The following is a 13,267-nucleotide window of genomic DNA, read 5'->3' on the forward strand; positions in this document are numbered from 1 at the left end:
ACTGACCAGTGAATAATGGAGAGATGGGTTTGTCAAATAACTCATCAGTTTTGAACATCCCAATCTTTATTTTCTGGTTACTGTGGATTTTGATTTTTGCATGTCTTTTCTATTGCTCTGGTTAAATCATCAGGGAAAAAAGATTTACACCAGAAAAACAACTTTCATAAAATCATAGAATGGTTTGGATTGGAAGGGACCTTAAAGATCATCCAGTTCCAACCACTCTGCCATAGGGAGAGACCCCTTCCATTAAATCAGATTGCTCAGAGTCCCATCCAGCCTGGCCTTGAACACTTCAAGGGACAAGACATTCACAGCTTTTCTGGACAACCTGCTCCAGAGCACCACTACTCTCACAGGAAAGATTTTTTTTTCCTAATGTCTAATTAACTAACCTGCCCTCTTTCAGTTTGAAACCATTCCCCCTTGTCCTGTCACTACATATCCTTTAAAAAGTCCCTCGAGCTGTCTTGAAGGACCATTTTAGGTGCTGAAAGGTTGGAATACAGTCACCCTGAAGCCATCACTTCTCTAGGCTGAACAATGTCAATTCTCTCATCCTTTCCCCCCAGAAGAGGTGTTACATCCCTCTAATCACCTTTGTGGCCCTCCTCTGGACTGACTCCAACAGGATTACCATTAAAACAAAAAGACACGCAAGCCTTGGCCACCAGACCTAGGACAAGGCTGCTAGGACAAACAAATGGAGAGGTAGTTGGTGTGACTTTGTACCACTCTCCAATGGGTTCAACTTTTCAGCTGAGTAGTCAGCCATAAGAAAAGAGAGACAACTTGTGTATCTCTTGGATAGGCTTCCTCCTCTCCACAACTTGTGTTTTTCCGCTATTTGTCCCAGTTTTTGTGCATTCTCTTAAATACTAGGACAGAGGGTAAGTCTTTCTAGAAATGTCTTTGTTTCCCATTTCCCAAAAGCAGCTTAAAAAATAACTGGAAGAGCTTGTATAGACTGTAGTGGCACAGAACCCAGACAATAATAATTTTTCCAACTCCACAGATGCAGAGCATATTTCTCTTCCCCGCTTCCTGACCTCTCCTCTAGGGTCTTCATGTGAAGACATTACTTTGTTTCCAACCTCCAGAGCATTTCAACTCCCCAGTAAGTAATTTCTATCTCTGTCTTTTGCTTTCCTTCCCACAAACAAAAGATGATTCACATTTTTAAAACAAATTTGAGACAGTGTCTGCAAAAACCAAAGAAGGACTCTCGCTGAAATGGTATGCTAACTTGGACACATACTGCAGTCAGTCCTGCCATGTAACCTGGCTCAAAATCAGCAGTGCTCAACCTTAAATTAATTCAGTCTACATATCTGTTTATGTGGGCATTGGTTAGAACAGGGCAACCTCTAGTTTTACAGCCTGTGCTAATATTGAAGAGAACATAATTTTTAATTTCTGAAAACAAATGTTATCCATGCATCAACCTGGCCAGTCCCAGCACAAAAAGTTGCAAGGAATGAGCTGATAAAAATCCTACTGCTATGACACATTCGTTTTACACCCTACAAGTTAGTCTTCAATTAAAAATTCCTCATAAAGATCAGATAGCCAGCCATCAGAAAATGGAAAAGAATATTTCCCATGGAAAATATGCCTTTGGAATTATGAGCTGATATGGTTCCAAACTGCAGGACAGTCTCCAGAAAACGAATGACATCTCTGATGAAAGAGTTCAGTAATTTGGCAACTAAAACTGTAGCCCACAAAGATGAATTCATCTGCATAACTAATAAATCCAGGAAGTGCTCTTGACACTTCAGAAACAGACCAAGGCAGAGACACAGCCCTACTCTCCAACAACTCTCTTTGGACAGGCAGGTATTTCTGCTGACAGAAGCTTATCTTCAGCTACTCAAATGTGCTCCTTCGGATAATAAACAGAGATTAAATCTTTGTGTTGGTCAAATTAGCAGCAACCCTGCTATTGATTTCCCTGGTCATTTATCAAGTCACAGTGATACCATTGGTTATGGATTAATTAACTGACGGAGATGATGCAATACATCAGTTTTATGGCACAGTACAATTCTGTTAGTGATACCTTTCACAGGCATATGAATCTGCAAATGAGGTACTATCTGGTAGTAAGTTACCACTTAATACACAGATTTTCCCAAACACAGGAATTATATTGGTAACTATTATGGGAGGGGGTGTGGTGGTGTGTATATACATCTATATATATATATATGTAATAGAAAGATGTTCTTGAAACTACATGCAATTTTATGGTGAATAGTTTCTGCACAGCAGTAAGCCTCTCCTCTTTTTCCATGAAACTTTATAAAAGATATTCAAATTTAATTGGTAATGGGACTGCATATTTCCAAGGTTCATTTCTCTCATGTTTCCCATTTCTAGAAATGAATTTTTTCTATAATTCTGATTTTTTTTAATGTTGAAAAAGTGTTGCTATGAAGGACTGGTATCTCTGAGTATTAACAAGACATTACTGTGTGTTCAAGAAAATAGGGGTTTAGCTATAGACAGTGTTGTAACGGCAAATAAGGGATGGGAAAGGAGAAAAAGAAAAAGGAGAATGAGAACTAATTACTATAAGCTCAAAAAGCAGCAGACACTGCAGCCCAAACCACTTCTTCCTGAGCTAATGTACTGAATTGGACAAGCTCTTCAAACAATTTCTTCACAGACCCTTTGAGACAGTCATCTTAAAATGTTTCTAGAATATGAATACTGTCAAATATTTCAATACATACCCATATTACCAATGGAAATATGATTGCTTGTTATTACAGACAGATTTCATGACTTTTCACTCCTTTTCTATGTATGGATTTTGCAGGTTGATGTTGACACATGAGCAAGTTTTTACAGCTGATTGTAATACAGTAGAATGCTTTTTTATTGTGCAAAATGTACAGTTTCACCCTTTTTGGGGGGGGCAGGGGCATTGTGTGTACATGCTAAATAAATATTTTAGGGAAATTGCTGTGAAAAAAATCTGGATAGAGTGTTCAGAGGCTAAGTAATACTTGACCTCAGATCCTTACTGAGAGCTGTACCAGATACTTTGTGGGAAGCTCACACAAAAGTGGGATTAATCAGCAATGGGACAGAAGCTAAACAACCCACGTCTCACTGACAGAGGAGAGTCTCTTGTGTGAGTTTTGTTGTGCAATTTTGGGCCCCAGCATGTGCAAGGGTTGGCCACCCTTGCTTTCAGAAGAGTTTTCATTCCATGTGTACAACTCCTATCAAAATGTGCAGGAATACATGGGAATAAATGTTTCTTTCAGTATAAAGCAACAGCCAAGGATCCTGAGTTTTCTAAACTGTATTCCCTGAGGTCCTACCCTTTCACTGAGGGGGCCTCCATGATATTCTCTACAATTTGCCATGTCAAAGTTTTAACTACTACTAAGTGAGGTGCAAGCATTCTCAAAGCAACTTAATAACCATTTCACACTATGATGAGCAATGGATCAGAATTAATAGCATGAAAGCTGGTGAAGATAAAATTATGGATAAAACATCAGAAAGAATGTGCTCAATGTGGTGAAAAGCCCCACAGCCACAAGCTTCCCTTGTGATCTAACTGAAGAACACTTGGATGAATGGAGACTGACACAGAAACCAATTCCTATACAAAAGACTTTCAAAAATGCTTTCTAGCAATATTTCAAATTGAAAAAAAAAGTCTAAAATACTTGGACACAATACATTTCAGCTAACTCTGTGATGTCCAAAAATCTCAAACAAAAGCCTTCTTCACATATTTCACTCAGTATACATTTTTACAAAGCAATGTGAGCTTGAGTTGCGGCACAGAGAAGACTTCTTGAATACCTACGGCCATTTGCTGCCAACTGCTTCATAATGTACATTCATGAAAAATGTTATGGGTTAGGCACTTCCAATATATGGAATGTCACCTGAAAGAAATGTCATCAGAGCTACTGATCTGTTGTGGGGAAAAAAATCAAGATGTGCATGGTTTGGCAGTGTTTGCAAGTGTTCAGTTTGTAACCTCAAAGCTCAAGGGAAGACAGCCTGAACAAACATAGCAGGAGTCATCAGACTCTTTCCTCAGCTCTAGACACACACAATATCATGCTGTTCCTTTCAAAACATCACAAAACAGTACAGTATCTAGCAGAAGCTGATGCTCTTCTTGTCAGTAAGAACTCTCATACTGTTCCTTTGACACAAAATCTGGGGAACAAATAAATAGCAGTGTCATCTGCCCCTCTCCACAACGGACGAATTTATCAAGCACAGCAGTGGTGGACAAATCCTGATCTGCTGGGGTGATGAAGCGCACACACCCGGAAGGATGAGCTCTGCTGTCGTCTACTGATGAACAGCAGTGCCAAATGGTTTGCCACATCTTGATGAGGAAAACAAAGTAATAATGAAACATTTTGCACAGATGCAACTAGAGAAGCAAACATGACTCTTTTCAGCTCCAAATGCTGCATAAACAGTGGAAAGTACCTGATGGCAAATTGTGGCCTTAACTTTCCCTTGGCATTTAAACATATGGTTGAGAGAAAGGATGTCTGACTTGACATAGCAGAAAGGGATTAAAAGGTCAGATTTCTTCTCAAGAAACTACCTTTATGATTACTAATGCATCAATTTTAAAGCTTTGCATTGATACAAATAATTATTAAAAATTATTAAAAATATTCAGATACAGGTTCTTCTACGTAAGTTTGGTGTGCTTGAATTATTCTTCTAAAAACACCTAAGTCCAAAAAATAGAGATTTTTTGAAAAAGCATTTTAACCAAAAGGCTTTCATCATGAATTATACTTTGGTAAACTGGTAAAGGAACTTTCAATGAAGTGTTTCTGTCATTTTAGGGCACGATTTGTCAAATTCAGAACTTATGTTTTATGGAACAGTCTCTTCCTCATGATCACAGTGACATTTCTCTGAGAAAGCTACTTTATACAGGAAAGAGCTGTGTAATCCCCACAACAAGCCTGAGATGTAGGACACGTAAGTTCAGATCTCCAGTTTCAACCTACTAAGGTTTCAAATATGACTCCAGGAGTCAAGGAAGGAAAGATGTTGCTCTTCCTTGCAAATCACATTCCTTAATCACTTCTGAGGGGATTAGCACCAAGAGTATGCAGAATCATGCACGGAGAAATCAGTGTCTTACACTTTTGTTTATGCAAGGAAGTCTTTGCATTACTTTACTCACCATTCCGTGATTTAGCCATGCTGGTATAAAATTATCAAGCAGCTTGGGGTAAACCAGTTCCCGGTCATAGATATAGATGCTCCAGAACATTGTCACAACAAACTAAGAAGAAAAAAAAAGACAAGACATTTTAAAATATACGCTTATGAAAAACTAGTTGCATTCTTTAGACAGCAAAATGGGTCACTTAGCAAAGGATTTAGGGATAGACATGGGCACTACTGTTCTTTGACCAAATACTGTTATAATCAACAGTTTGAATCTGGATTACTCTTTGCATTCACTGAGGTTTAAACTTTTCTTCTCTTTTTTTCCCTTAACTTTTAGCCAGGAAAAAATATCATTTTTTGACTTACATGCCTGTGGCCAAATTACAAGTGAATACTAGACTTTAGCAGCAGATGTGGCACATAAATAATGTTTCTCCACTAACAGGATAAAAAACAAATGGAAAATCAGCTAAAATATCACTTTGAATTCATACAACATATCAATATGAAAAATTCACTCCTGAATAGAAGCCTGTAAACTCATATTTACACTTTTCTGTGTCAGCCATCAAAAAAGCTTAAAAAAACCCCACAAAAATCTTTTGATGACTCTCCACACAATTCATGGACTGGGATCCACAGAAGAGAGGTCTAGTATCCTGGTCATTTGTCAATATGAAATTTGGCTTGACTCTTCTCAGAGACTATTTACTAGGGGCCCAGAAAAAGACCATTGCTTCCTGTAGACTGAGGACAGAACCAATGCATCAGATAAAGTTTACAGTAGATGAAATTTTTGCCAAAGTGTTTACACGTTCTTTCAAGTTATTCTGATGTCTGAAAGGCAAAGACAATACAAACCCACAAAAATGTACAGAAATAGTAGTTTTAGCTTACCTTAGCTGTGGCAAGTAAGTAATTTTCTAATTAAAACACTACTGCTTTCTTAGCTTGAATTTGAGTCACAGTTTTCTAGTAATAAAAAAGGCTTATTGTTCATAGCAGTAAAACCCAATAGCTAGGCCAAGAGCTTTTCAGTGACCATTTACAGGAGATCTCTAAATAGTAATGCTAAATCCAATTTTAAATTTTGAGAACCAAAAGATAGAACTTTCACTGAGATAAAAGGGAAGTATTCAGTTACGTCCACACTGATGTGGCTCATGATCTTACAGATCATTTAGAGGATCAGTGAAAGAAATATGGAGTGAGCATAGCACATCCTGCAAGCATGTGTAATAGTGTAGGCATAAGTTATTTCATTAGCTTCTGACTTTAGAAAGTTAAAATTGAGGTTTGCAGTTAATCAATGGCACCTTGTTCTAACCACAGACATGCAGACTTCGGCCAGCCAGTTATGAATGACCTGAACCAGTACACTGTTCCCTCAGTGTGCATACAGTACATAGTTGCTTGGTTTCCAGCACACTTGTCCATCTGTTACGACTATCAGTGCCTGCTCAAAATAAGCTTGGACTATTTGACTAGTGCATACAGGCTAGGAAAAAAAATAGGTTATGATGGACAACCCAAAAAATATTGCAAGTGTAAAGTAGCCCACAAGAAATCTCTCTTCTGGGCCAGTCTTGGCACTGGCACAGCGCAGCTCTTTACGCACCTGCTGACACATAAGTGCCAAGATATGAATAGCTGAACAGCAGGAAAAATGGAAGCAAAGTATCCCCTTCTCTATAGGCTTCCTAGAAGTCATGTATTATCACAGTGGGTCTCTGAGAACCTGCTAAGATCAAGTGGGGCATAAAAACATCTTCTCAGGCATATGAAGACCAAGACTGATAATGTTTTTTTTTCCAAGGAAGTCTCAAAGCAAGAAAAGTCAATGAGGATTACATCGAGTTTTATTACACTGAATACAACAGAGCTAGCATGTTTTGACCTGTGATTTTTGTGTGGAGCAGAATAAAACAATAGACTTTGTCAAGGAGGTAAAGACAAGAAAAGAGGGGACATGCCATCTGTCCCTTAACCAAAGTCAGCCAATGGATGGAACAGGATCAGCCTAGCTGGTTGCAACCATCTGGAGCTACAGACGGCAAAGGCTGCTTAGCAAAGCACTATCACAAGGCAGACATAAGGTAAAGGAAGTGTGCAAAACCAAACGTGTTACAGAACTAACCTGTCCCAGAGGATGACCTGATACGAGACTTAACACGACACCCTGGGGAAGATCCCTTCCAGTGTCTCAATGGTTCACCTTACTCTTCTTTACAATTAGTTCATTTGGATAAAATGAACTGTAAAAATTAACTATTTGGATAAAAGGAATTATGATGAGGGCTAGCAATATAATTACTTTGGCTGCTTCTGAATTTGTTTACTTTGATTAATGAGCAACTGTTGGTCTGGTACTTTTAAATCCCCTCTACTATGCTTACATTTTGCTACTGGCAGACTTTTATTTGGGCTGGGGTTTGCCAAGATCCCATATGATCATGTAGTGCCAGACCATGACACAACTGAGCTGCATCTTTACACTGCCTTTTGTAAAGTCCTGGATCTGTTCAATGAGTTTCTATGCTTTTTTTATACCAAAGGCAGCACACAGGAGAAATGAGACAATACTCTCAGGAGGTTAAACAACAAACTTTTATTCGCATACTTTAGAAAATAAGGGTACTTGGCAAATTTGAAAGCAACATTCAATTAAAATCAAGCATTTTACAAGTGTCTTGGTTTGGAAAGACAGGTATCTGTCAAGGAAAGCTGGAGTTTCCCTTGGAATAGAGAATGTGAAAAAAAACCTCCCTCCAAATTATTACAGTTTTGCAATTAGGAGCTTTCCGGCAAAAATACGGGAATAGGAATAACAGCTCTTTACTAGGAATATTAAAAATACAAATGCAGTTGTACAAAAAAAACCAAAAACAAAAACAAACAAGGGAACAAACAAAAGTCCTACAAAACCCTGACAGAGTCAGAGATATGACCTGACACCCTGTTGTCAGGGTGTTGGAATCAGTCCAAATAAGTCCTCCTGGATGTTGTTCTGTGAAGTAGAGATGATCCTGTATTAAAAAATGGTCCAGTGATGGCAAGATGGGTCCGGTCTTCCTCTGAGAATTCAGTGGAAAAACAGGCTCTTTTTGTGTTTGGGATTGCAGGTTTTATCTTGGTGGAAAGGCTTTGTTTCCTCCCACTGGGTGGAGCATCTCACAATGGAATGAGGTAATGTTATCAGTCATGTGAGAGGCCTTAAATGGCCCATTCACAGGTGATATCCCTCAGAGGAGGATGGGTGGAGGAAGAGATAAGAAGGCACTGCCTTATCTGGTGTTATCAGGTGTCCCATTAACAGAGGGTATCCACCCTCTTTCCACCCCTAAAGTTACAAGAGATAAAGAACAATATCTCCCAACTGGTTTCAACAGATAAAAATAGAATACACATTTTTGGTTACATTTTTTTCAACCCAAGACAACAAGGCACTGCCTTAGTGAACTCCAAAGCATCCAACTCTAAGTTACCCAGATTTTGAGAAGAAGAAATGGGAAGAGGAAAAGAGAAAGATTAAAAATCGTTGCTTGAATTCCAATGTGATCCCAGCTACTGTGAAATCCAAACAGTGGGCTGCAACCACATGTGCCTATGCAACTGCTTTTCCCTGCTCTGGTCTTTCAAGGAAATTCCCCCTTTAGTGAGGCTTTTGCTATGCCAGTGGCTAATGGCCATTCTGGGGCTGGACTAGAGGCTTCAGGGGCGTGAGGGGTGGAGCAATGCACTATGCAGGACATGCCCTGCCCCCAACCCTTTAGTTATTTTAAGCCAGTAATCACTTTCTCCAGTTTCTCAGATGACCCCAAGGCTCAAAACAATGACTGAGACCAGAACAATGGGAAACAGGACCTTCTTCCACAGTGCCAGTAATGGGATTCTAACCTAACAGAGAGAGAGAGAAAAAAAGAAGAGGAAAAAGAGGAAAGTGTACAAAAAATTATACAGTGAACAACTGGTACTTCAATACCAAAAAATATAGGTCCAGTCAGTATAGGGATTCCACCCTATGCAGGCCATCATCCCTCACCCTGTGAGTTCCAGAGATGGCAAGAAAAATGCAAATAAGGATCTGGGGGGAAGCGTTCATGAAACCAGTCTTTCAGCTGAAGTGACTGGAAGAGTTCAGCAGACTGGTTGGCAATTTCCTTTACTTTTCCTTGTGCTTCTTAAAACAGCATTTTTCTATTGGTGAGGTTCAGCATTTCACATCTTCCTTGCCCATTTAGTAACAATTTATCAAGGACTAGACAGTTCTATAAAATTATTTTTGATACTAACTGTTGTAAGTTGAGCTCCAAAATGGCCTAATGAGTCCAATTTAAGATTCACTATTGCAATGTGATTGCACAGCTCACCAAAAAATACAAACCTTAAGGATAAGGCAAATTTTCAACAGTTAGGCTGCCTTACATTTTGGAGCTGATAATCTTACAAGTCCAAGTGTCATTGTAAACTGAAAAAGCACACACTTCCTGCATTACCACCCTTATCCCTTCCACCAACCTGGTTTCAGGAGGGTTCCCAGGGTCCATAGTATGGTCAATTATCTTATTACAATGCCAGAGATCCAAATGCCAGGATAACAGGGAATATCAGAGTGCACCATGGAAAAGTTACTGAAAGTAACTTTCAACTGAAAGTTCTACTGCATAATAGTCTGGTTGCCTCAGGGGGATTAAAGGTGTAACAAAAACTCAAGTCATTCCTATCTATTTGGCATATTTTTCTAGACAGGGTCCAGGGTCCAGGGTCCAAGGTCCAAATACCTTCCTAACTTACTAAACCCTTCACTGGTTTCAAATCTGAAATCCTTTCCTCTGACATCTTGACCACTTAGGACTTCTTTGCTTACAGCCAGAGAAAACTTTCCAGCTGTCACCTCAGTCTCTGTCAATGCCCTTCTCTGTACGATCACGCTTCATACATCACTTTCCACTACTACATGTGGGTCCTTTGGCATAAACTACACTTCTTTCTCAATTCAAAGTAATTTTATACCTTGGTCTGAGGAGGTTGGAAGGGATATACAAATCTGATTTCATAATCATATGAAATCCTGTCTGAACTTCCAAGCTAAATTCAGGAAGGAATCTTTTCCACCTGCTGTGGCAGCCAGAGAGGAGACACAAACAGCCCAAAACCATGCTTGTGACATTTATACACATACTGCATAACTACTAAGACAAAACACATAAGTATCACAAAACATATTAAGATAAAAACATGTACAAACAATCACAGTGAAACAATCTTCACAGTGAAGAACTGTGTAAACCTTCATCTTCTCACAGCCCCATCTTTGCATGGAATACCTGTACAAGGAGAGAGAAAAGAAGAAAAAAACTGGTCCTACTTGGACCAGTTTTAAAAAAAGGAACAATCCATCTGGTGTTAATTTTGTGTTCTCTGCCACGGGCATTGTGGTTACCCATGCATGCATGTTCAGGGGGGTCTTTAAGACCAGCAGGACTTCCCTGATAGCTGGCAGGCCTACCAGTACTGGCTGACCATGAAAACGTATGGGGTTCTGGGGATCATCAGTCCTTTTGTTTCCAAAAGGCGTGGCAGTTGTCATGGAGAAGTAATGTTCTAAATCATGGACATGCACTTACTCCCTATGGGTCACTGACTTTGATCACAGTGTCTCACAGCTGATCATGCCACTTTGGATCCTGAGGTCTCAAAAACCTTTCTAGGAGACCATTTGTCCTTTCTACTATCCCACTGGCTTCTGGATGTGGTGTAGGGGGTGTGGAACACTCACAGTAGCCCTTCAGTTTTCACCCATTCCTGTACTATTCCTGCTGTGAAGTGACTGCGATTATCCAATTGCACTGATTTTGGTTTAGGAAGGAAATAGAATCGTGATTTTAATCCTTTCACAGTACCTCCCCATGTAGACCATGCCACTGCTTTAGTCTGCACCTAAATTGACACTATTTGAACGGCCATGAGCACACACTGTTTTCCTCCTGATTTGTTAAAAGGACCAATGTAACCTGCCAAATTTCCCACAACCCCCTTCCCATCCTGAGGTGCAGGCAGGAAATGTGCAGGGGGTGTTTCTCCAGTGTGGTGCAGCACTGGCTGCAGACCGAAATGACTGTTTCACAAGCCCTTTAGGTGACAGACCATCCTCTACTTACCACCTCTCTTAACAGATCTTTCATCCCAGAGTGGCCATGCTTCACATGCAGCCATTCCAGTAAATACCTCCATTTCTCTTCTTCTGCTTCCTTTTCCTCAGCTAAGACAGCCAACTGAGTGATGGAGTCTACTTGGTCATTTAAGATGTGGGCTGGATGGTCCCCCTTCTGATGGGCTGCTACCCATCCAACTGATACCATTTTGGATCTTGCACTTTTCAGAATTTCTCCCCACTTCTCCTTCTGCCACACCAGCAGTCTTTATACCTGAGTGTGCCAGTGGCTAATAGCCAGTCTGGGTCTGGATTAGAGGCTTCAGGGGGGTGGTATGGAGCAGTGCATCATCCCATCTACACAGGACTTGCCCTGCCTCTCTTCCTCTCTTCCTTTAGTTGTTCTGAGCCAGTGCTCATTTTGTCCAGTCTCTCACTCCTATGTAAGCCTTAAGTAGAGCTGCAGCTCTTGTGCTCATGTTGTCTTCCTTGTGGCATTATTCATCACTGTTGTGGAGACAGACATTGTACTATTCATATGCCAGGATGAACAGGCTGCTCATATGAAGTAGAAAAAATTCAGAGAGCCAAATATTTTATTTTCCTTTGTTCCCAAGGCAAAATGGCACAAACATAACCCTTCCATTTCCTTTTTAGACACACTCAAGGTTTTGAATTCAAGGAAGAAAACTTCTTTTTTACATTTCTTTGCACAGGAGCCTCCTAAGATTGACAGCTTTGCAAAGATAGTACTGGGCTAAACATGAAATTAAGCAACATATAGAACAGAAAAGTCCCTCATTTGCTACTTATCTTATCTAGAGTCTGTAATGATTCTATCAGTCTGTAATGATTATCTAGCTAGCATCCAGTTATTACTGATGGATTACAAAGGAAACCTCAAATTTGCAAGACCTTGGAACTTGAAAAGATGGAATAGCTCACTTATTACAGGCATCTGAAAGACTGCTGAACAAATACACAGCAGCAGAAAAAAAATAAGGCTGAAAACAAAAAGCTGTCTTCCCACTTAAGTAGGTATTCCTTGAGTGTTTGTCCTCTGTCTCTGAAGCCTTAGAGGACATGAGAACAGCATGTGGCCCTGTCAATGGAAAAGTTTTAAAAGGACAAGCTGGGAAATGGATGGTTATTCAAAAGAGAAATCAAGTGGTTTTGTCAAAACACTACAAATGGAAGCAAAGAGAAACTAAGAAAGTAAAGCCAACAAAAAGAATTGTATAATTTGTACTTTTACATGAGTCCAACCAACAAATGTTATGCAAACGAAGAATGAACCGAGTGGAACTCTATTTTCCTACACTCTGTGTTTTTGGTTTTGGCTGGGCTGCATAGCTCAGTCATTTCCTGGATGGCTAATGACAAAGAAAAAAAAACCCAACCCTTGTGACCCTGACACAACTTGTTATAATTACAGTTAAAGGTAAGCTTTCTGCCTATCTCCCAAGAGACCTGTGGTTACCTGTGAGTATAAATATGCTGTTTGTGAACTTCTTTGACAGTTAGAGGTATTCCATCTAGAAGAAAAGTGGTTTTAAAGGCAGACCACAGTAGGTGCAACTTAGTATGGTACTATCTTTAGAAGGGCTCAAGAGCTAGCAAAACACACCAAAGGGATTTGGAAAGTGCCAGTGACAGGAATCACAAGGAGTGGGAAATAAAACCAGGGAAAACCCCTCTCAGAGAATAGACTTCAGGGGGCAATTGTACCACTACTTGCTTATCCCATCACCAGTCATCTCATCAGAACAGATGAAGGTAAAATCTAGAACAGAGATTTTTGCATGGTTGAGTCAGTTATGGAAATAAAATTATGCTGTAGTCTGGTCAAGTAACAAGGTAACTAGGAAATTGCAGCAAATGCCTACACATCTTTTCTTGGCATAAGATCACAGATTAGCATAATTG

At 39.8% G+C, this 13,267-nt stretch overlaps 1 protein-coding gene across 2 annotated transcripts in view; it reads right to left on the reverse strand.

Moving 5' to 3' along the window:
- The window catches only part of AIG1 (androgen induced 1), a 132,993-nt gene that overhangs the window by 78,635 nt on the left and 41,091 nt on the right, over positions 1 to 13,267 (reverse strand). For both annotated transcript variants that reach the window (XM_063390236.1, XM_063390235.1), the window contains exon 3: positions 5,198 to 5,299. In XM_063390236.1, coding sequence (XP_063246306.1) covers positions 5,198 to 5,299 — 102 coding nt within the window. The remainder of the gene's footprint in view (positions 1 to 5,197; positions 5,300 to 13,267) is intronic.

This window comes from Prinia subflava, chromosome 2, assembly GCF_021018805.1.
Source record: "Prinia subflava isolate CZ2003 ecotype Zambia chromosome 2, Cam_Psub_1.2, whole genome shotgun sequence".
Taxonomy (NCBI): Eukaryota; Metazoa; Chordata; class Aves; order Passeriformes; family Cisticolidae; genus Prinia; species Prinia subflava.